General features: G+C 40.3%; 2 protein-coding genes across 5 annotated transcripts; one reads left to right on the top strand and one right to left on the bottom strand.

Annotated features, from left to right (window-relative positions):
• Positions 1 to 866: 866 nt before the first annotated feature.
• LOC101853215 (60S ribosomal protein L37a) lies at positions 867 to 7,431 on the bottom strand. Its single transcript, XM_005090691.2, has 4 exons — positions 7,356 to 7,431; positions 7,031 to 7,159; positions 4,776 to 4,858; positions 867 to 955 (listed from the first exon to the last, which is right to left on the bottom strand). The coding sequence occupies exons 1-4, from the start codon at positions 7,356 to 7,358 to the stop codon at positions 892 to 894; spliced, it is 279 nt and encodes a 92-aa protein (XP_005090748.1). The 5' UTR covers positions 7,359 to 7,431; the 3' UTR covers positions 867 to 891.
• Positions 7,432 to 7,436: 5 nt separating this feature from the next.
• On the top strand, positions 7,437 to 21,517 carry LOC101852530 (zinc finger protein 622). 4 transcript variants are annotated; one of them, XM_005090688.3, is made up of 9 exons: positions 7,437 to 7,516; positions 12,715 to 12,817; positions 14,038 to 14,239; positions 14,737 to 14,971; positions 16,211 to 16,399; positions 16,955 to 17,117; positions 17,482 to 17,582; positions 19,792 to 19,926; positions 20,791 to 21,517. In XM_005090688.3, the coding sequence occupies exons 3-9, from the start codon at positions 14,069 to 14,071 to the stop codon at positions 20,916 to 20,918; spliced, it is 1,122 nt and encodes a 373-aa protein (XP_005090745.1). In that variant the 5' UTR covers positions 7,437 to 7,516; positions 12,715 to 12,817; positions 14,038 to 14,068; the 3' UTR covers positions 20,919 to 21,517. The 4 variants fall into 4 exon arrangements, with proteins under 4 accessions (XP_005090745.1, XP_012942699.1, XP_005090746.1 ...); XM_013087245.2 differs by having other exon boundaries at positions 7,463 to 7,558; XM_005090689.3 differs by lacking the exon at positions 12,715 to 12,817 and having other exon boundaries at positions 7,495 to 7,516.
• Positions 21,518 to 23,001: the final 1,484 nt, after the last annotated feature.

Below are 23,001 nucleotides of genomic sequence, written 5' to 3'. Positions count from 1 at the left end.
TTGAGTAAAGTAAATGCCAAATGCTGAGAATTCAAACTCCAAGCTAAGGAAACTTATAAAGCTCAATTTTTGAAATGTCATTCTTAATCAGTAGATTAGGCCTACTACTACTAGTAACAACTACCACACAAGTACAATGATCATATGTGAAGCCTGCTGACAAAATGAGTTACTTTTCGGATTCAAGCTTTAAAGAAATGTATACATCATGCTTACATGTGAAGTTTTTACAATTTATAAGTATGAAATAATAAAAGACGGGTTATAATTAAGAATATAATGGAATTAATAGAAAATCTACAAATTTGACCCCAATGTCCATTTTGGCCAATATCTCCATTTGTGGATTGCGAGAAGCAACTCATTTTGTCAGCTCGCCTCACATACAGGAATGAAATGTACTTGAATCAAGGACCAAGACAGATCTACACCCCCCCCACAACACCGTTGGTAAAATTTTCCTGACTTGTACCCAGTAGGCCTGCTGTACCGCAAGACTAAAACTAAAATGGGAAGACATCGAGTCAAGCCATTCCTTGAAGATCACCGAATCTATGGTGCTGAAAAAATCCCAAATTCAAAGACACGCAATATAATGCAACAGGCTTAAGCAGCCTACTAAAATCCAAATACACTCATTCATGTTCATCCAATGTTGAAACTATTAAAGCTTGAATCCGAAAAGTAACTCATTTTGTCAGCAGGCTTCACATATGATCATTGTACTTGTGTGGTAGTTGTTACTAGTAGTAGTAGGCCTGACTTAAATAAAAAATAATTATAATGAAAAGAACCTGGACAATACAACACTAACAGGAAATTAATATATAATATTATAAACCAAAAAAAGACAACAAAAACGCAACTGAAACTTTATCTCATTTTATTAACTTAGATCTCCTTCATTTCTCTCAGACGACGGATAGCACTGCGGACTTGAGCAGCTGCTGTCGTTCTGAAAATAAAAAACAAAACCATACATTAACCTTTTAAAATATAAACTTTAGCTTTAGTAGAGGCTTAACGGCGCTCGTAACTGCATACGGTTATATGAGCGCCAAGGGGTGGATGTCAACTGATAAGTCCTTACAAGGAATCAGACTTACTTTGCTCACCGCTCTAGCTAAACAGCATAAAGTCAGCTTCGACTATCAGGGCACCCCGGAAATAGCATGTCACAAGAGTGTGATAAACATGACAAAAGAAGTAGAGGAAAAGTGACAATAGCAAAGATTAGGAAAGAAAAAGCAGCAGTTCCCTGTTGCAGTTCAGGCAGTTATGAGTATGACATTGATGGATCAGCCCATTTACAATTCTACTGTGCATAAGAACAGGTAATGCGCCCCCTTTGGGAATGGCTTAAAGACACTTCAGTCAGTAGCACTGCCCATCATTGTAGACCTACCCACGATTTTCATGTTTTATGCACAGAAAAATTGAAAACAACATATCAGTATCAGTAATTTGTTGTGTATTTGAAAATAAAACAATACACATCAGTCAGAAAAAAAAACCCAGCCAAAAAACAATCTCTGTGTAACTTTCAACTATGGAGGAAACTTAAAATGTAAAAAAAAAAAAAAATTTTTAAGGACATCTGGACCTCTGATGCTGGCACATTACTAAAACCAGGGACACCTGTCAAACATGAAACATCAGCAGACATGAGAACAACTTTTAAAAAAAAGAAAAAAAAAGCAGGTTTTACGGCGCTCGCAACTGCATAAGGTCATATGAGTGCCAAGGGCTGGGTGTCAGCAGAGCAGGGAATCAGACCTATTCTGTTCACCTCTCTAGCTTCAACAGCACAAAGTCTGCTTCGACTACCAAGGCACCCCAAAATAGCAGGTTACAAGGGAGTGACAAACATACAAAAGAAGTAGAGGAAAATGACAATAGTAAGGATCAGGAAAGAAAAAACAGCAGTTTCCTGTTGTAGATCAGGCACAGTTATGAGCGTGTCATGAGTCAGCCCATTTACAATTCTATTATGCTTGAACGAGATATGTCCCCCCTTCGGAAATGACCTAAAGACACTTCAGCCAGTGGCACTGCCCCCCTTCGGGGGGGCGGGCGCACACAACTTTTAATGGATTGAAAAAAAATTGAACATGCTCAAGGAACAAAATCCCCACCCACAACCAAAATCTTTTAACAAGGGAAATTTATCACCAGCTTGTCACTGAAATGAGACTTATTACAGTGATTACTTCCCTTTAGTCACACGGCGAGGCGTTAATTGTTTTGTGTGAAGAAAAAAAAAACATGCGGGGAATCCAAAATTATGCATTTGCAAATGTTGCAGGTCTACGCGAAAAAACGTGGCTGCACAATCCAACGGGGACAGGCCTATTACCGATTAAAACTGGTTCTGTGATTTAGCAAATTTGAGAAAATCAACACACAGTCCATGATGCACTGATTGCCAGATTATCAACATCATTACATCCCACGCTCTCAGTTCTTCCAGCTCACACACACACACGTGAATGCACACACGTTTTCAAAATATAATTACCCAATATGAAAAACAATCCCCGTCAGTGGTAACTGAGCCTACCGGTACTAAGACAGTTTAACTGCGCGGGTCAGTGTGAGCAGTCTTTAGTCTGCACAAATCGAATGGTGCATATCGCAACAGTAATCAACAACGGGACGACAAAACAAGGCAGCCCTACCCCACCTCTCCCACCAAGAGCGCAGTCCTTTCAAAAGAGGGGTGGGGCAGCCGATCGAGTGATGCACAACCCCTCCTCTAGCCCGCTCCACACAAGCTTAGCTAGGCTTAGGACCTTAGCATGCGCAGAGGGCATGCATATCGAGCAGCGCGCTAAAAAGAGCACAGTTAACTGCTTCAGGGTTGTGTGTGTGTGTGTATTTTACAGACCTCGCCTTTTCCGTCCTTAAATATTAGACCCATTATTGTCTCAAGTGCAGCTCAAAGGACATTGACTGTAGACTGTAGACCTCTATGGCGACCTAATTAGCTAGACTATTCACTATTCCGTGTTTGTGTTCGAGCTTCACGCAATTTCTTAGAAAGATAAAGAGAGAGAGAGAGAGAGAGAGAGAGAGAGAGAGAGAGAGAGAGAGAGAGAGAGAGAAAAACAAACCCAACACACACACCCAGACCGCAGGCACAGTAGCCTGAAGAAACTTTGAGCACCCCCCCCCTCCCCAGGAAGCAAACAGAGCAATCAATTAACCCTTAAAACCCTGAATTCTTTTTTTTCATACCTCCCTAGAATCCTGAATTAAAATTGAGATACTAGAAAAAACTAGGTTGGTTCATTGTTTTATTTTCTGTGTGTTTAATTGTAGTTAGATTTTACGGAAGTTTGAAAATGTTATTTATGAATGCACAGTCTGAACAAAAGGGGAAAAGGTTAAAACCCTAGTTTTTATGACCAACTCTGTGAGTTAAGTCTTGTGTGTGATCCCTGACTCCGCTTCAGTCAAAGCATCATTAGACCCAGCCGTAGATCTAGCCTCTGGTAGCTTTAGTGGCGATCCCCTGCCAATTCCACTATCATCAAAATCATCATCGATGTTATGCAGAACACTGCAATCGTCTTCAACGGTTATATTTATCGATATATGGACTAGGAGATCATTATTGGGGTCTGGTTCAAGATCAAAAAGGTAAAACAATTTGCGGCCTGAAGGGCCTGGCAGCGAAAAGTGACTAATTTTTCTTTAAAACTCGCAAAATTTCCAAACTTTCGATGTAGAATTTCTCTCATGACATTATCGGTACTTTCTGCTCACGACAGAGTCATCTGGAGTTACATTCCATGTTTCTAGCACTGGGAATTAAACTATAAAGTCGACCAGCGGTATAGGAAAATACGGCATAGGGTTTTAACCCTTAAAATTCTAGTCCCTGATAAATGTTTGCCCAATAAGCGCAATCTCGCCTGGCGCTCCACAGCTGGTCCCTGATCAGTCGTCGTCCCGCGCGGGCAACGCATTTCGTTTAGGGCGGGGGTCTGCATCTGTGTGCTAAAATGTGTGTGGGTCAGTCTGCTTGTGCCTGTGTGTCCATCTGGAACTTACTGCATTGTTTTGCAACGCGAGGCGTTGGTAGAGATAACAGAGCGCCGGTTGAGACGTTCATCCAATGAAATATGAGCATTTTGACCCAGTTAGACACTTGAAGGACTCGAACGGATATTCAGGAAATAGGACTTTCATCTTTCAATGCAAACACCTTTCCTCACTTTTCAAACGATCTAATTCTAACACCAAACGTTGTTTCCTGATGTAAATAATCATATTTGGTGGTTTTTGAACCATTGTCCTACCAGAGGGAGAAATTTGAGAGCAACTGAATAAAAAAATATTAGGAAATTATCCCATTTTTTCCCTCTTTCGAACGATAGCTGAATAAGCAGCTGTTCGCAAGTTCATTCATAAAAGGTGTGAAATCTGGAAAACTTTGGAAAAGTTATTCGATTTGGTGTAACTTCCAATCTCAGCGTCTCTGATCAACCGACGAGGAGAAAATGGGATTATTCGTGTGATCGTAACACTTATTCATTGATCGTATCAGTTTGCTGTAAAAGATGAGGTGTTTCCCTGACCTGCCGCGGCACGCTCGCGTGACCGGTGTCTGACCCCGGCGCCCCGCGGCACAAGCTCGCGGGCGACGTAAGTGGGTCATCGATCGATAAGAGCCCTCTTCCGGTTAACCCCGCAGGACTAAAGTTAAGGGTTAAGCACCCAAACACCAACAGCAAACCCCTAGCGAACAAGAAGTCAATGAGTACACTTACGAGTAAACCCAGGCACCTCCGGCGACAACTTTGGCACATCGAGAACACTCCCAAATGCCGACAGCTTTCCTCTTCATAGCCTCCTGTGATATAAAAAAAAAAATATATACACATTTCAGTTCTTGGATCGTAAATTTTATTTACATATATAGCCATGGTATCACATCACTGAACATCCACTCTAGATCTAATTTCTAAACATTCAATGCAAATCACCAAGTATTTCTTGATATAAAAAATACAGCGGAATCCACTTCAATTGAACGTGTTCTATCGGAAAACAGAAGGGTTGTGCAAACAGAAGAATCGATTTTTAACAATTAGGGATTTTTATCTTCAGTTAGTTGTCGAAGCCCGCATAACCCGGCCAAGTTGTTTGAAACTGCTAAATGGCCAGGTTTTGCAGGCTTCGACAACTATTGCATTGTTATTCTTTCTTTTTCAACAAAGGTAAGATTGAAGAATACCAGACCAGCGGACTGACTTTGCCTATGTCTCAACCTTAGGAATTCATAATTTTCCCGTTTTTAATATCTCTCAATGGAGAGTCTCGGACCGGTAGATCTATTCCTTAAAATTTTGTCAGGGGGGAGACCCCCCTGAACCCCCCCTCCCCAACTTTCTCGCGCAATAATGTACGAGCGGTCCGGTATTCTTCAATCTTCCCTCAACAAAAATTACAGCAAAATATCAAAATCAAATGAGCGATTTAGAGGTCGATATTGCTGACACCAATGAGGAGGAAAGGTAGTAGAGATCTAGATCTAGATCTTTTTTTTGGGCCACCTCTATTTGGATGCAAGTCTGAATATAATTTTTACCTATTTGAACCTTACTTGTACAGTTAGCCACTTCGATTCTTATTTGCTCGACATTGTAGAGTCCGCTCATGTTGTTTTGCATTTGCCTAGGCCCTAGATTTAGAAAATATCTATGTACTAGATCTAGATCTGTGTGGTGTTTTCTTGATTATTGTTTCCATGGATGATGGGGGGCAAGCCCCCCTGAACCCCCGCCCCCTCCCACTATTGCCATTTGCCGCCATTGGAATGATACACGGTGGGTCCACCAAATTTAACCCTCATCCTGCGGGAGCCGGATTTATGTAGCCCGATAAGCCTGTTTCGGCACCTCGCCTGCGTTCTGGTCCCGAGTCAGTGTAGCTCCTGGTTCAGCGCACGCGCATCCTCTTACGTGTCATTCGGGTCCCGAGTCGGATCCCCATTCACGCAGTTCAAGTGTGTGTGCGTCAGTCTGCTTGAGTTTGTGTGCGTTTGTGGCCTTCTTCTAGAACCACCTGCGTTGGTTCGTAATCGAGGTATACGTCTCATTCAAAACATGCCAAATTGATAGCTCTAGATGTTCGTCCAATGAAATTATAGAAGAAATTGACCCACTTAGACTTAGACATGAGGAGCTCGAAAGGATAGTCAGGAAACAAGACTTCCATTTTTCTATACAAAATATTTCAAATGAGCTTGATTTTGTATGAAATGATCCTACCTGATAAAAAATGAGCTTGTTTAATAGTTTTGAATACCCTTGTGCAGGTACAAAGAACAATTTGAGTGTAAAACATTCGGAAATTGACCTAACGTAAATTATCCCTTTTCGAACCTCAGGTCATTCATAACAACAAGAGCGTCCAGAAAGGTTATTCAAATGGGCGTAACTACTGGTAATGTCTTATCAGCTTGTGAGAGGGGGTTATTCATGTGTTTGTAACACTTTATAAATAGAATGCTATGAAGGATAGAGCGTTATTTTCATCATCAGTTAACACACTCCCGTGGTATTCATGGCGAAAACACGTTTCCCGGCGTGCGCACTGTACACCAACAATGCGCACTGTACACCAACAGTACACACTGAGTGACCTCGGCGGCCTGCCCGGCCAGTCCGATGTAATCGGTTGCTGATAAAAGATACGCATCTGGGCACAGACGCAGGATAAGAGTTAAATCGCCTACCCACCCTCAACCACCACCTCTCGCCTCGCCGCTGGCTGCCGTGGAACTAGATCTAGACCTTTTGTCTGCAGGTAGAGGACTACGAGTGCGTAGTTAGGCCAGATCAAGGCGAGCGTAGTAATCACTGGCCCAGACGGGCGGTCCAGTGCCGCAAAAGTACAATCCAGCCACAATCATCCTCACCAAATGCCTCTTTTCGGCCTAAAATCCTAAAAATAGTAAAAAGGATACTTTCATCTTACCAAAGAATAGGCTAATGTTTATGCTAGATTCTAATACACAAACCTTTCCACAGAAGGGACATATGTAAGTGCTGTGCTGTGTAATTTCCATCTTTTTCACCGTCTTTCTGAGGGAGGCGCCATACCTGGTGCCGTATTTACCGACAATTCCGACCTTCTTGGTTCTCTTGGCCTGAGGAGAACAACACATCGGACATTAGCAATGTATAATCAAAATCAAAACAAAATACGCCTAAAACTTCATACAGCCACAAACAAAACTGATAAATAAAATATTCAGCTGTACAATGGAAGCGACAAACATTCACAAAAGTGGATAATAGAGAAGGATTTTGTGGATATTAACCGCACATATAAGCCAAACCCACCATTGCTCTTCGATTTTGGAGCAGGAAAGGAAGTTGCGAGGAAAAGGAAAACCGGAAGTAGGGACTAGGCCTAGCGGCCTAGGCCTAATATATTTTCTACGAAGAAGAGCAAGCCTTGTGGACACTTGTGTGTGATGGTGTGTGTGGTTCAGTCCGCCAGTGTGAGTTTTTTTTTACTTGCCTAGCCTAGATGTGAGAGTGTTGTAAGTAATTGCCCTAGTGGACCTGGCTGTTTTATTTGTTTGTTTGATTTTAAAATCTCTATTCAGTATTATTCCTTATTCAGAGTATTGTAGGCCTACTGTATAGACTGTAGGGTAGGAGAACTCCAGTTCCAGTGTAGTCCAGTCGTATTGCACCACGCTTGTGACATGATAATTACAAAATAAAATCATTGATTGGTAGGGCTGTACCCCGGTAGCAAACCCGCTCGTGCTCACAAGCCCCTACTAGTTCAAGTCACAAGCCTCAAATCAGTAGGTCAAATCATCAAATCAAATCACCAGCATGATAAGTTGAGTCTAGCGCAAACTGTAACCTCCTTGTTGGTCTAGTCTAAACTTCAAGTCCACAGCAACTTTACTAGCAATCCGCGAAGCCACTCGTGTCAGGCCCCCTCATCATCCCCACCCTGCTTGCAATCCGCGAAGCCACTTACGTCAGAAAAAGAGAGAGGGGGAGAGTGAGAGATCTCGCCCACAGAGTCACTGCGCGGCGTGGCGCTGTAGTTTACTCGATTAATCGAGGCCTGCGCAAGCCTCAAGTCCGTCCGCTGCCACAGGCCCCACAATTCACACAGTACTGATTTGCGCTAGGCTTACAGATTTGCCCCAGGACAAGCTCCAAACCTGACCTGCTGACTTGTACTGTCTCGATACACCAAGCGAGCGGCACGGGCTCGATGGCGTAGGACCGTCTTGATGGCGACAAGACAGTCCGATGTGTTCAAACAGCAAGACAGTACTGTGCGCTGTGTGAACTTTGAACCGTGGAGGAAGGGAGAGGCTGGGATTGTTTTGGTGCAAGGCGTAGAGAGCTGAAGTTATTTTTAACTTCCCGCCGTTGATCAGCTAAGCGAATGGATAAGTGAGAGGGAGCGTGGTATTGTAGTAACAGAGACCTAGGTTTCTGATAATAATAAGAATAAGTAGACTTAGATTACCCTAGAATGGAGAACTCCAGGGGTCGTTGTGATTGGCTTTTGTATCGTATGTATGTAACCTATTTTGTAGATGTGTTACACTCACGACTCACAGTGACATAATACAGAACATTTAGGCTTAGGAGACGGGCTAGGCCTACTTCAACCCAAAGTCAGGGCCAACCTGGGCTGAGAGGGAACAACGCCCCAGCAGAAAGACGGAGGTTCTCAGTAAAATTTCTCCCCATACGGAAATCGAACTGAGGTCTTGCGTGCGACGATGAAGCGCTTGGCTCGTGCACATTAAAAATAAACAGGCCTTAACATCATAAGAATAGCCGATCCAATATTAATTTTTAAGTGCATTGAATAGAGCTTTTTGTTTTTTACAACCGAACTATGAAAAAACAACAACCGATCTTGCACTTTTGGTGCAAGCCTCTCAACGCAAATAACCAGAGAATCTATAATATGTACTGAGCCCACTGCCACGAGAGTTCGCGACGTCACGACACAGTACAGCAGGACTGTCCTCGAGTCACAACTCACGGGAAGTTCACTCCGGTAGCAAGCGGGAGGCAAATCAAACCACAAGCCTGCTCGCAAGACTCTAGCGCAAGACTTCCGCTGCTTTACAAGCCTTCGATTAACCGAGCAGAATCCAGCCCTATTGATTGGTGATCTTGTAGAGAGGCTAGATCTAGATCTATATCTAGAAGATCTGGATTCTAGATCTAGATTTAGATCTAGAGAAGCTGAATCTAGATCTAGAGAATCTAGATCTAGAATTAGATTCTAGATATAGATCTAATCTAGATCTATATCTAGCTCCGTTCGTTAAAGTCCACGATCCATTTGTCTTGTACGGTAAATTTATAGAAACCCTCCCGTCTCATAAAGGGTATTATTTTGTAGGTTTTTTAGGGCCCTGAACACGATTTTGGCATTGAAAAACGTTGCAAATTGTTAGTTTAGATGTTACGGCACTTTATTTCAGGGGGGGCAGACCCCCCCCCGTACCGACCTACTACACTGCTATAACGTACTCGCACGTCAGGGGGAGACCCCCTGAAACCCCCCTAATGTCTATAAAAGCATGCATTATCCAAAAAAAATCCTAAAACTAAACCTTAACTAAAAAAACCTGACCTAAATTCGTATATCCAACGGCACTAAAGTGGTGAAGAGCTGACTTCCGGTAGTGGATGTGACGCTAAACGGGAGTGCTTCTATTAGATTCTATAAAAATACTGTTTGTACTACACTGATTCTGAGATTTTGTAGTTTCATTCGTTAAAGTCAAGAGTAGGGGGGGGGGGGGGGGGGGGGGGCCCCCCCGAACCTAATAAAAATATGGAGGGGGGGGATCCCCCTGAATTTTATCCTAATTTGATGCTTAGAGGTTGCATCCGTGCCAGGCTGCTCTTCAAATGGCATCGTCAATTGCCACCGAGTGACGCAGTGGCAATTGACAAAAATTGACTTTTTGTCAATTGCCATCGAGTTAAGCGGTGTCAAGTCTGAAAACAACACTCTTTAACTTTAGCAATACATAATGTGTGTCTAATACTACTAATAGTAATGGGTCCATTTGTTCTCAACTAATTTCATTGGACGAGCATTATATCTATTAAATATCTAGATTCTAGTCTAGAGCTACGGTACCAACTTGGCGTGTTTTCAATGAGACGTAGGCCTAGATCTAGGCTAGCCTTAGCCTACCCTACACTTTGGTGTAGAACCAACACAGGCAGTTCTAGAAGTAGAAGGTCACAAACGCACACAAACTCAAGCAGAAAAGACACACTTACACACACGCACACAGAGGGACAGAGAGGTGAACGCACAACACTGAGCACTCGAGCACAATAAGCTAGATCTACCCACCAACGCAAAAGAGCTCCAATTTACCATTTCAAATAGATCTAGATCTAAATCTAGTATTTGGTCATCAAGTCAAAGACCTCTGGATTTCTTCTCTGGGTGTAAACAAATGGATCGTGGATTTTAACAAACGGAACTACAAGATCGCCGATTCTAGATATGTCCAGAGTCTAGATTTAGATTTAGATCTAGTTCTAGTTCTAGATCTCTATCTAGAGAAGGTCTAGATCTAGATAGATAGATCTAGATCTATATCTAGATACTGGACTTAGATTTAAATATCTCTAGATCTAGAATGCCAAACAGCATATAGATTTCTTTTTTTTAAAAATAGTAGATCTAGATCTATATCGCCGATATATATATTGGTGCGAGTCCACACCCCTTGCGGACGTGTCGCCGATATCGGCTATGATGGGGTGCTTGTTTTGTTTCGTTTTATCATGATCCATCATTTATTAAAGGCCTAAAAGTACTTTTTATTGTTGTTATAATGTTTGGAAAGGGTTTAGATATTTAGGAATTTATGAAAACATCTAAATTGAGATGATCTAGTTTCACTTTGTCAAAGCGTCGGTTTCGAGAAAAACGAGTGAATTAGTACTTGCGATTTGCCTCAACTAAAACGATGTAACCGCACTCAGTAGAAATATATCGTCGATGGGATTCACAAACCGGCTACATGCAAAAATTTCAAAATTTTCTTTTTTGCGTAATGAATAGTAAATAGCCTTTAATACGCGTCTGAGAAGGGGTGAAACCTTACCTTCTCTACAAAAAGGCCAGGTGACATCTGGAGAGTGCATAGACTTGTCACTTATTCCTAGTAAGGACTATTGTCACAACCTGTCTTTTCAAGGTGTGATTGTTTCCTTTATAAAAATTAAGTGTTGACTACGTTTGTGCTTTAGAACATCTTGTTTACCAATGCGTTAGTCATCCCTATAACAGGATTTCAAATAGATTTACAAATTGTAACTCCTTCACTTATGATCATATTTGAATTTTTGAACTGTCTGACATAAAATGGATGAATAAAAGAATGAATGAATAAATGAATGAAACATTTCTTTATTAAGTCCGGCATATACAATGCACTAGAAAATGCCTATTATGAGCGCTTCCATTTAAAAGTCAATTCATAAAGAAGGCTTATCCAGAACCTCGTGCAAGTCGCTCTCTAAAACCGGGAGTGATGAAACCACACAAAGCAGATCGGCGCACCAGGTGAGAGTTGCGAGGTTTCATCAGGCCAGGATATCATAGGGGCAAACACACGAGGGTTTTTTTGTAAGTTTTTTTTTCATACATTCTCTTTATAATTTAACCTACTGCTTTTGACACAATGTGAAGAAGCACTGGGAGAAGACATATATAAGGCAAAAAAACTATTTCGAAAAAATTGAGGGTTACGAGGTTTCATCACTCCACCAGCGATATGATACATTTTGGATGATGGTTATGCTTATGAAGTTTAAATTTTGTACATCATCTGTGTAGCCAAATGGAGCCACAAGTTAATTACGTCTAGAATTCTTAACTTAATTGGGTGTATTAGCAAGCAGGGTGAGAATAGGCGCAGTTCTAGGTCTCACCTGGGATGAGAGGGCAAGCCTTTTTTGCCTTTTTGGGGTATTCTCACCTGGTGTGCGTTCACCGTGATACCAGTGTAAACAAACATTTCCGCGCTCTAGTTGAAAGTGCAATTTTGTCTGCGGGCAGTAAGAGAGAGGGTGGGAGAAAAATATGTGGGGAGAGAGAGAGAGGAGTAGCCAAGATCTAGCGAGAACTTCCAGGCAAAACATAATAATGGCGACCGGCATAGTTCAGCTCGATTCGAAAAGTGGAATAGCCTTAGCATCTTTGTGGATGACCAAATTAGTTTACTTTTGTACTGCAACATCATTAAAAAAAATTTTTTTGGTCAATTTGATCACCCACACCGATAGAAAGTATTTAGAAAAGGAAAAAAAGGTCTTGTTTCACACCAGGTGAGAGTAGCCAACGCTGGCAAGTCTCACCCGCAGTGAGAGGTGGATCGTATTTTTATTCTCACCCGCGCTGAGAATAGCCACTTCCTTTCTTGAATTAGGCTGAAACTGTTTTGTTCTTGTGTTTGTGAGGTTAAACTCTCAGTAATCATGTCGTCAATGTGAAGCGTTCTCTGCTTTCTTGTGTATGGGATAGATTGCTACTTTTTAATGCAGTCTGTTAGGTCTATTATTATTTTTAATTGACAAAGACGGTCAGTGAACAGAAAGAATTCCAGTGCCTGTTGACTGTTGGTCATGAACTCGTACACATTGGACTAATTCGAGCAGTATTTTTTTTCAGAATTACTGACGACTCCTTCTTTACCCCTGGTTTTTTGAGAAGGCTGTCTTTCTCCCCTTTGACTGGAGACCAAACCCCTGAACTGACTGTGAACTGTGAAAGAGTAAGTGTAAGCTTTAAGGTAAATGCAGATGGACCAAAGTTTCTCAGTCATTTGGCTGTGCATCGTACTGAGATGGGACAGGCCCTGACAGCTGGGTGGGAGCAGCTTGCTTTTGGATTGATGTAACTTGTGTTGATGGGGGTGCAAACCGTAATTTTCTCTTGTCTGCTAGATTCTCTTGACCAACAGTCTTGATAGCACCACAGTGTTTGTTGAAATTGAATTGCAAAAATACAAGAATTCAATGTCACACAAAAAGTTACTGGCATGAGGTTTCACAATGCGAGGGAACTGACTTTGTTCATTTACAACTCAAAATGTATAGCACATAACCACCAAATTTTTAACGAAACGAAATAAGTGGGTCAAATGCTGGCTTGCTGCTTCCCATAGCTTGTCACTGAAAAACACAGAGGAGATATTGATTGATGAAGCGCATCCCGTAAATACACAGGATTAGACCACTGGGCCGGCAGTGCGTTTAGTAAATACACAAGAATAGGCTCAAGTGAGTTTAAGGGACTGAAAGCTCATATACAGCTCCATAACCTGATGGAAACGAATACAGAGCTTTACCCTACTGTGTGCCAAATGCACCCCTCAGCGCAGTATGGAAGCACATGAATTTAGGTGCACAAGTTCTGTGGGACAGAACTGATAGGATTAGCCTTACCTCATAACATTTCCTTTATTATCTAAAATGAAGGCAGAAGTAATACATTTGGGGTTCTAGGTCCCTCAATGAATTTTTGAGTGGGGGATTAATTTGATAGAAGTCATAATATAACAAGAATTTCAACAGATCAGAATCTAACAGTCTAATGATGTTAAGAATAAAAAGCATATTTCCATTACTTCTCATTGATTACAAACTTGACAATTTTTTGCCAATTCTTTATTTTTAAAATAAAGATAGGGCCTTAACTTCTGTTCTTTAAATGAAATTAATTGGTACTTATTGAATTGTTTCCATATCAAATGGATCGGGCTTCATTCTTACTTCCAAAAAAAACAACCTAGAAGTTTTACTGTTATTGACTTTTCTAGTGAATTGTATATTTTATCAATTATTTTCTTTCAATAGTCAATTTAAAACAAAAGTATTGTAGAGCACATTTTAAAATGTTCTTTTTCAATTGTTCACAGGGCTAATTATTTTAATCAAGATAAATAGCTACAACATTTTATATAATGTGTACCTTGTCACAATTTACTTTCAGAAAGATTTTGATCCACTTGTCAAGGGTCAAGATGTCGTCAATAACTTGTTTAGCATGCAATGTTGGATTTGATGATGTTGATCTGGGGCGACTGCACTACAAAACGGACTGGCACCGTTATAATCTGAAGAGAAAAGTGGCTAACTTTGTTCCAGTGACACTGGAAAAGTTCCAGGAACGTTTGTCTCTTCAGGAAAAACAGGTAGACCTAATTATTCCACTTGGAATCACTGACTGGTTTAATACTTAGTTTGATAGCTTGGTAAGAGTTTTACTATGCTCGAAACTGCAGACGTTACATGAGTGCATTCAATACTTAAAAACTAATGCTTTTTGTCAAACCTGGCCACCTTTTTTATGAGGAGGCACCATGATTTGTCCTTGAACAAGGTAGTTGAATAGAATTAATAGCTGCCTGGCAATGGCATGTTTTTGTTTGTAGTTTGAGAATATTATATGATATAGTGTTATTATTTGAATTTTAAAAAATGCAAACATCACTGAAAAACTTATTTCACAATGAATGAGGGTGACAAAAATGTCTTTTTGTATCTCTCTTTTGGATCTTTATAGAGTTTCTTTATGTGCAATTAAATTGAGACTGGAATTTTATCCTTTAATCGTAGGTTCTTTGCAGCACTATGTGTAATTTGACCTTTTAAAAACCTTTTTATATCCCTTTCCCACTTTAAATGGCAGGAACAAGAGAGTGCAAGTTCTCAAGAGACTTGCTTTTGCAAACCTTGCAACAAAGTCTTCAGTACTTCAAATGCATATGAAAACCACATTCAATCGAAGAAACACAAAGATGTACTCTCTGGAAAAGAGGATAATAAGAAAAGAAAATCCAAGCGTGGTGGAAAGCAGCAGGCAACGAAACAGCAAGGCCAGGTGAAACCTGAGCCACCAGTAGAAGAAGCTATGTCTGAAGGAGGTGAGGAGAATTGTTTTGTACAAGCTCTCTCTCTCTCTCTCTCTCTCTCGCTCTCGCTCTCCCTCCCTCCCTCCCTCCCCCCCCCCTTCTTTCCTCTCTCTCTCTCTCTCTCTCTCTCTCTCTCTCTCTCTCTCTCTCTCTCTCTCTCTCTCTCTCTCTCTCTCTCTCTCTCTGTTTCCACCCCCCCCCCCCCCCCTTTCTGTATCACAATGAAAGTCTTTAAGTTAGCGCTTCAAACCATCCATCTCTTATAAAGCACTCAGAACTTGTGTACTTCATTAGGATGCCGTGATAGAATATATTTGTGAAAAAAAAGTTTTAATTTTTGACTTATTTGTTCAGTAATGGCTGTGAAAATGGTCTTGTTAACAGCTTTTATTCTTTTAATTGTTTCCAAGCCTTACTGAAATGCACTTTTATTTCTCATAAATTTGTAGTGTTGTACGCATAATTATGAGTGTGAACCTTCTCCCTTTTAAAAAAATCATTTGCTTCCCTCCATCAAGTTCTCATGAGAATGGTTTTTAAAATTTTAAGATACTTTTGCCATAAGGCGTTAAGGATCATTTTCATGAATTTCTTAACAGTTTTATTAACTTCCCTGGTCAGTGGTGCCATCTAAAATTGTGTAAAGTGTGGCTCACCTGTTGGGCAATTGTTAGAATTTAAAAATGTCAAGAATGCATCAGCCCATTGTTTTGCCTCCTCTCCACTTTTCAACTTCATATTAAAGAAAGGTCGTGGTTCTGTGAATTCATCAAGTGAAAGGGAAGGCAGATCTCTAAGACTGGCGTCTGTGATGTGTAGTGGTTACGCGCTTCTATGTCGCGCTCGAAAAAAGTTTTAAGGTCTTTGAGTTGAATCAAAACATGCTAGTGTAGACTGAATGTGAGCAATGTGCTTTTGTGTTGAACACATCTTCTGCAAGGCCTTCGTGGTAGGTTATAAAATTGAATGTGTAAAAATCTTCCTTTCAATTTTGTTATAATCTAAAGAATATATTGTTCTGAAAGAAGCTCACATGATATAAAGGTTTTGATCATCTTTCTTTCTTTGGAAGAATAGAAGACAAATGAGGCAGGAGTAGACCCAGAGTAACTTATTTATCTGCGAGTATCCAAGTGGAGAATTGAATGGACAACCATGATTGCCGATGTCTGTTTCAAATCTGACACTTTATTATGATGATGCTATTCAATATACAAACTGTATTGACATATTTCTTCCCTTCCCTCTCAGATGATGACTGCGATGCAGAGTCCTGGGACAGCTATGAGGAAGATACTCTGGGCATTGAAGAGTGTTTGTTTTGCTCTTTCTTGAGTTCCAGTCTAGAAAACAATGTGAACCATATGACATCTGCTCATGGCTTCTTCTTGCCGGATGCAGAGTACATCAGTGACTTGGAAGGTCTCATCACGTACCTCGGTAATGTTGTTTGCTGAATTATGCAGTGCCTGCTTTAGCCCGTTTTCTGTTGGTTACCATTATATGTGTATAGAATTTCGGTGTTAAAAAAAAAATTATTGGTTTCTTTGTCATTGAACTCCTATTATTTTTACCTGTGTTAAATTTTTTGTAATATAACTTAATATTAATCAGATTTGAAAAAGGCATTAAAGTTGTGCTTCCTTTTGTAGTGCATGTATTAGATCAATAGGTTCATTTTATTAGATGCTGGTACTGAAAAAATAATGAAAAAGTTGTTTTGTTGTTTTTTTTCATTAGCTTTTTCTCGTTCTATACACTCTTTTTATTGACTTATTTTATGAAGAGTTGCAGTTGATGTTCATACTTCTTGTGAAACTATTTCTAGCTAAGTTTTGTGATTGTGTTGTTTTTCACTGAACTGGATTAAGCTAATCTTTCTATGTGATTTATTTTACTCATTTCTTCCTGTGACTCATTTTACTCAAGTAATTCCACCCAAAGCCAAATTAAAGTGACATGCTCATTTTAAAAAATATTTTTTGTTTATTTTAGGAGAAAAAGTTGGTGCTGGAAAAGTGTGTCTTTGGTGCAATGATAAGGGTAAACGGTTTCACAACACGAAAGATGTTCAGAGACACATGGTGGATAAAGGTCATTGTAAAATGCTCCATGATGGCAATGTGGTGTTTGAGTATGCAGACTTTTATGATTACACGTAAGTGCCATTTTTGTTTGTTTTAGTTGACTTTTCTCCTTTGCAAACTTGGAATAGGAGATAATGAAGAATGAGAGTCCTTGTAAGGGTTTTAGGCTCAGAGGAAGCCTTCCTAGAAGATAAGATTGAGAAAAATTATAACCTGCACCGGTCTGTGCTCAGATTTGCTCCCAAATTTCTGCACATTTTGATTTGTGAAGTTTAAAATTTAATGTGCTATATTGAGAGGCAGTGCTTCTTTCAAGGGTTAAAAAATTGTGTGTGCTTAGCATCAATTGCAGTGTAGGTCTGTGGATCTCTTTCAGTTTTCTTTTACTTTAAGAGATTTCTTTGTGGCTACAGTGTCAATGTTTGATTCCTTCAGACCAAGTTACCCTGATGGGGCAGATCCGGAGACAAATCCAGATGAAGTGATCAACCCTGAAGAACTTGAAACTGACGGTTTCTCCCTTACTCTTCCGTCTGGTAAGCTATTTGAACATGATTTTGGATGCGGGTGGCCTGGCGTAACTGTCGAGCTCCAGTTCCAGTGTTAATATTGTTTTACCTTAATTGCTGCTGGTAAATTTGTGCTATGCTTAACTTCCTTAATTTCTCTCTTTAGTCGGTGGTCTAGTGGTTAGGCTCTCGGACTCACAACCGTAAGGTTGTGGGTTTGAATCCCGTCAGGGGCCGGACGTTGTGTCCTTGGGTAAGGCTATTTACACGGATTTCCCTCACTTCACCCAGGTGGGAATGGGTACCCGGCCATGGACAACGAAAGATCTTGTCAGTATGTTAGTGTTTTAGCGCCTATGAATGGCCACTTGCACTGTATGCTTCCCAGGAAGTTGAGGTTGTTTTAGAATGCTCTGAGGTCAGCTGGGGTAATAGTATAGATTGTGAAGCGCATAGAGCCTACTGTTGGGCGGGGATTTGCGCTATACAAATGCTATCTATTATTATTATTAGTCAAAATGAAGTAGCCTCCATTAGATTTGTCATTTCAAAGTCAGTTTAGTTACCCAATTTCACAGCTCCTTATTGTAGGCAGATTTTGCAACACCAAAAAAAGTTTATATGTGTGTCGTGTGCGAAACTACTTTCAGAGTACTGTTCCGTAATGAAAGGACAGATACAGTCAGCTCCTCTTGCTTTACCTGAGTTGATCTTTGGTTAATTAAGCTGATCTTTTTCTCAAGTCCTAGCACCTCTTTTCTTTACATAACTCAAATAGTTATGTCTAGTTCAACTCAAACATGGATGCTCAGATGTTGAAGTGCTTTTTTAAAAAACCCCTGCTGCAATATATGCAATGGCTGAATTAATTTTTTTGAGTGTATATCGTCAGATGTTTCTCAGCAGTTTTAACATGAGTGATACTAAATGTATAAATACATTCATGTAGAGCCGATCAACGCACAGTTGGCCTACTTAGTACATGTACCTCACTGAAACGGTGAGGGAAGCACAAGGAGCAGGTACATGTGGCTTCACAGTGCAATTTCCACATCTGTTGGTGCTTCCCTTTCCTTGCCCAAGTGCATGGCGTAGTGCAAGACAATGAGTACTACAGTAAAACCTCAGAATAACGTACTCGGCTGAAAACACACTCTTGGCGTAACGTTTACTTTCTGAAGTGCGGAGTCCCATGTTTTTTACTCGTTAAAAGCTAGGTTTAAAATGTACATGCTTTTAACGTACTTTTATAATAGAGCTATTACGTTCACTTTCATTGTGCATTGTGAGAATAAAGAATACGGTATAAAGTGATAGTTGATAGTTTTGCCATATTCAGAAATACCGTACAACATAATCATCTGCAGTGAGAGGGCAAGTTTTTTGCTGGTAAATGGTATTATTGTTAGTTTTGCTGCAGTGGACACACACATACACTCTCTCTGTCTCTCTCTTTCTCTCTTTCTCTCTCTCTCTCTCTCTCTCTCTCTCTCTCTCTCTCTCTCTCTCACACTCTCTCACGCACACACACACACACACACACACCAACACACTCGCTCTCTTTTTCACACACATACACACGTGGGAGTGCGCAATGGTTGAATGGTTGACGATGTTTGGCAACCTCCCCTGTTGCAGCCATTTTTACAGCACACTGCAGTACTAAAACTGAAATATAAGCAATGGAAAGGATTTTATGTCCTTTGATTTTGTAGTCCTGGCTAAGTTGGACTCTACGGATGAGTTGATCTTTTACTTGCACTCCCCAAATAATATCAACCCATCCGTAGTCCTCTATGTATATGTATCATACTATTGGAATTTGGCCTATAGGTTCTTGTGAATTTCTAACCTCAAAAGTATTTTAAGTGTTAAGGCAGTTTGGAGTACCTTCTTATTAAGTGAATACAAATCCATATTAACACCTATTTGTGAACTGAAGAGAGAACTTGCTGAAAAAAAGTGCAGTGCATCTGTTTGGTAATGCCTTGACATATCTCACCTCTCTTTCTTCCAATAACGATCCATCTCCCTCACTGTGCAAATATCTTTTTTCTACAGTGTCAGCATACTTGTACCTTGCAAACATGATTTTGTTTGAAGTTGCAGGTTTTGTTATTTATTAATTATTTTAATTATTGTAATTATTATCTTATTTTTATCACGATTGTAGTATTTCAATTGTTATTATTATCATAATGGGCTGACTTTGGATGTTTTCTATTGTTTCACAAAGGTGCACAGGTGGGGCACAGATCCCTGATGAGATACTACCAGCAGAACTTGGTTCCCCACACACGAGATGGAACAAAGAAAGTTCTTCCCAAGATGCTGGCTTATTACAAAGCTCTGGGATGGACAGGAACCACAGGTCTGATTCTTTGTTTGACAGTAGCCTCTTGCCCTCACTGCATGGTTTATTTTACTTTTACTTGTTTTTCCAATCCAGCAGCCATCTGTGTTGAAGCCTGCACATGTGCGGACTGAAAGCCAGAAGTGACCTTTTCCATTTTGGCGAAAATTAGCATAATAGTAATACAGGAATTCAAACGATATTGCATTATGTCTGTAATCATTATCAAACCCAGGCTTACAAATGGTCTTGATTTACCTGGGACTATTCTGGATTTGGCAATGGGGGAGGGGGGGGGGGGATAATGTGTGTGTGAGAGAGAGAACATGGTGGAATCAAGCGCTCGTTCATTTTTGGTCATATGGAGTTATTAGTATCATCTCAAAGCCTGTTTATTTGTCGTGAAAAAAAAATAAATTTATATTTAATAGAAGTGAAGATATTGGCGATTGAAGGGGGTTGGGGTCGCCATGTGTCAAAGATAAAATTTGCATGAAAATTTGGTGACTTCCAAAGCTTGAGAGTCCTTGGAAACAATAAATTTACACCTTCTGTGCATTTAATCAACGTTTATCAGTAAAATCCATACAGGAATGTGTTTTCACATGGACATAAAAGGTGTGGAGTGAAAAAAAATTTTTAATGGATAAAAATTGCTACACAGTAAGAAAAGTACCAGTTTCTTTGATTGCATTTGGCGAGCGCCTGATTTCACCACAATGACTGAAATCTTATTTGACTTTTCAACTTTGTTACTGTTTAATACTTTAATTTTTCTCAGCTCTATTTAAAAAATGTTTTTTGACTAGGCGTGTAAGAGGCCAACTATTACAATGAACAAGCCTTTTTGATATTCTAAAGGCAAAAATTATTTTGTTTCAGGGACTCAAGTTGCACAACGGGTGAAAGACGTTCAGTACATGCAACGACTGCGGACACGCTACCACATGCGTCTCGGCGTCAAAGCAAACAACTTCCGCCATCGCTTCAGGGATCCTAATGGGCCTTGAGGAAAAGAATGTCTGGGAATCATTGTTTGTTGCTGTTAAGTTTTAATGATTGGCTGTTTTTATTTTCTACATGAAACCAATTTATGGCTGCTATTTATTTTCATGGGAAGGTTTTGGTGCATTTATCCTTATTTGTGAGGGTTGCTTTCAGAGGCAAAGGCAAGCACTAACAGATTCTAGTATTTTTTCTGATCACGGCCTTGGTGCCTTAAAACATGAATGCTGTGACATTTAAGGATCATGTAAACAACACATACAAATACATTTTTAATTTTCGTCAAAAATGTCTCCACGACGACCATCTGGAACTTTAAAAAAATTTAGTTCACATTTTCTCTTTTCAAAGAAAACTATTCCAGATTTGCAGTGTACATACTTTACCTTTACAGCAGTCAGTTATTTTTTACCTGTACTTGCCCTCAGCTGTTGATTATTTTTGCTTAAACTACACTGACACAAGGTAATGTCAGAAAAACAGTCATAAAACACACCCCACTGAAGCTAGAAAATTGTATCATACATCATATTAACCACAAATTGATGAAGAATTTTAAAAAAACACATATAAGAGTTGGAAATAAATTTTCCACTCACATTTATCGCTGTGTTTGTGTGCTTTTGTCAGTGTGTTCAGTTCAAAGTTTGTAAATACGTTTTGTGTGGTAATCTGTGAAAGTCAGGAATGCACAGAGGCAGTTGGTAGTGCATACACTCATTTGAAGTCTGTTTTCTATTGAATTGTTTTCTAATCATTCCGCTAACAAGGTCTAATGTTAGACAGCTGGAGCTTAAGGGGGCTTGCGAATGCTACCAACTTGTGTTTCGCGCGCTCATATGACCTTATGCAGTTGCGAGGGCCATAAAACCCTGTACTAAACAAAATATTAAACAAATCCTTTTCTATTCTTGAAGCCTTCGTTGCACACAACACAGTTTCTCATAGGGCCTTGCCTCTTAGCTCCAGATTTGGGTTCACAGTGCTTTTGGGAAGTGATTGTAATTTGGTGTCATAGCCCTCTAATAATTATCTGCCTTCAACATTCACCAACTGTCGGATTAAAAAGCCATAAGAAATACTTTATTTTATTACAATGAACACAAAATTCCAAAGTGCCAGCTTTTGGGGGGATAGACACCCCGCCTACTGCATGCAGAGCCATTCAGTATCATTCAAAGTCAATCGAGGTTCTTGATCGTTGGGTGTTTTTGCCTCTGCCACTTCCACCCTTTCTCACTGGAAGTGTAATGTGCTCCGTCTGAACCAGTGTCCCAGAATTGTGGACACTGCAGCAGCTCTTGAGATACTGAGATGAACTCTGCCATGTTTAGCTAAAATTGGGTGATACTCCTGTAAACAGACAATGGCTTCACGCCTTCTAAACCTTTCTCAATGCGCCTGGACACTCTGTGTGTGGCCATATAACTAACTATATCCTCTAATGGAGGGAAAATGTGGCTAATTGATTGAAAAATTCTGGTTTTCGACATTATGTTTGTCAGCAGGCCCATGACTGCAGAGCTACATGCGTTACTAAACAACTGAAGCTTATTTGGCCCTGCACCTTTCTCCAGAAATTTACTCTAGAGTTTTTCACAATGTTTCAATGCTGAAGCTACTTCATTATAAATAGCCACGGCCACTTTCCATTTCCAGCCATGTGTAGATGTCAACGTTGTCTGGTCCCTCTGAACATCCCTGGAGGAGTAAAGTCAAGTTGTAGGCTACAGCCAGACAATACTTCGCCAATGCTAAGTTTTGGCAGTGGTTGATTCTGTAGCATGTCAAAGCACTCATTTATCATATCAACGAAAAGCTGATGGAACTTTCTGACCCTTACAGTGAGCATGCAGTTCTGTGATTTTCTGCTGCTTCAAAAGCTGATCCTGCTCTGCGTGAAGTTTCAGCCATGGAAGAGCAGAAGGAGCACACGTCGGACCTTGGTTTTCCGAAGCCAATGTTAAAACATGTATAGAAAATTCCCTTGAACTTTGAAAGGGATGTTTCTCTGGCCCCTGACTGTCTCAGCTGTTTCTAGTCTCTCCTCATTCTGTTGATAGACAGTTCTGGGGGTAAAAAAGAGCG

The sequence above is a fragment of the Aplysia californica genome, unplaced genomic scaffold (assembly GCF_000002075.1).
Source record: "Aplysia californica isolate F4 #8 unplaced genomic scaffold, AplCal3.0 scaffold00020, whole genome shotgun sequence".
Lineage (NCBI taxonomy): Eukaryota > Metazoa > Mollusca > Gastropoda > Aplysiida > Aplysiidae > Aplysia > Aplysia californica.
The sequence above is the reverse complement of the archived record's forward strand: the minus strand, read 5'-3'. Positions and strand labels throughout refer to the sequence as shown.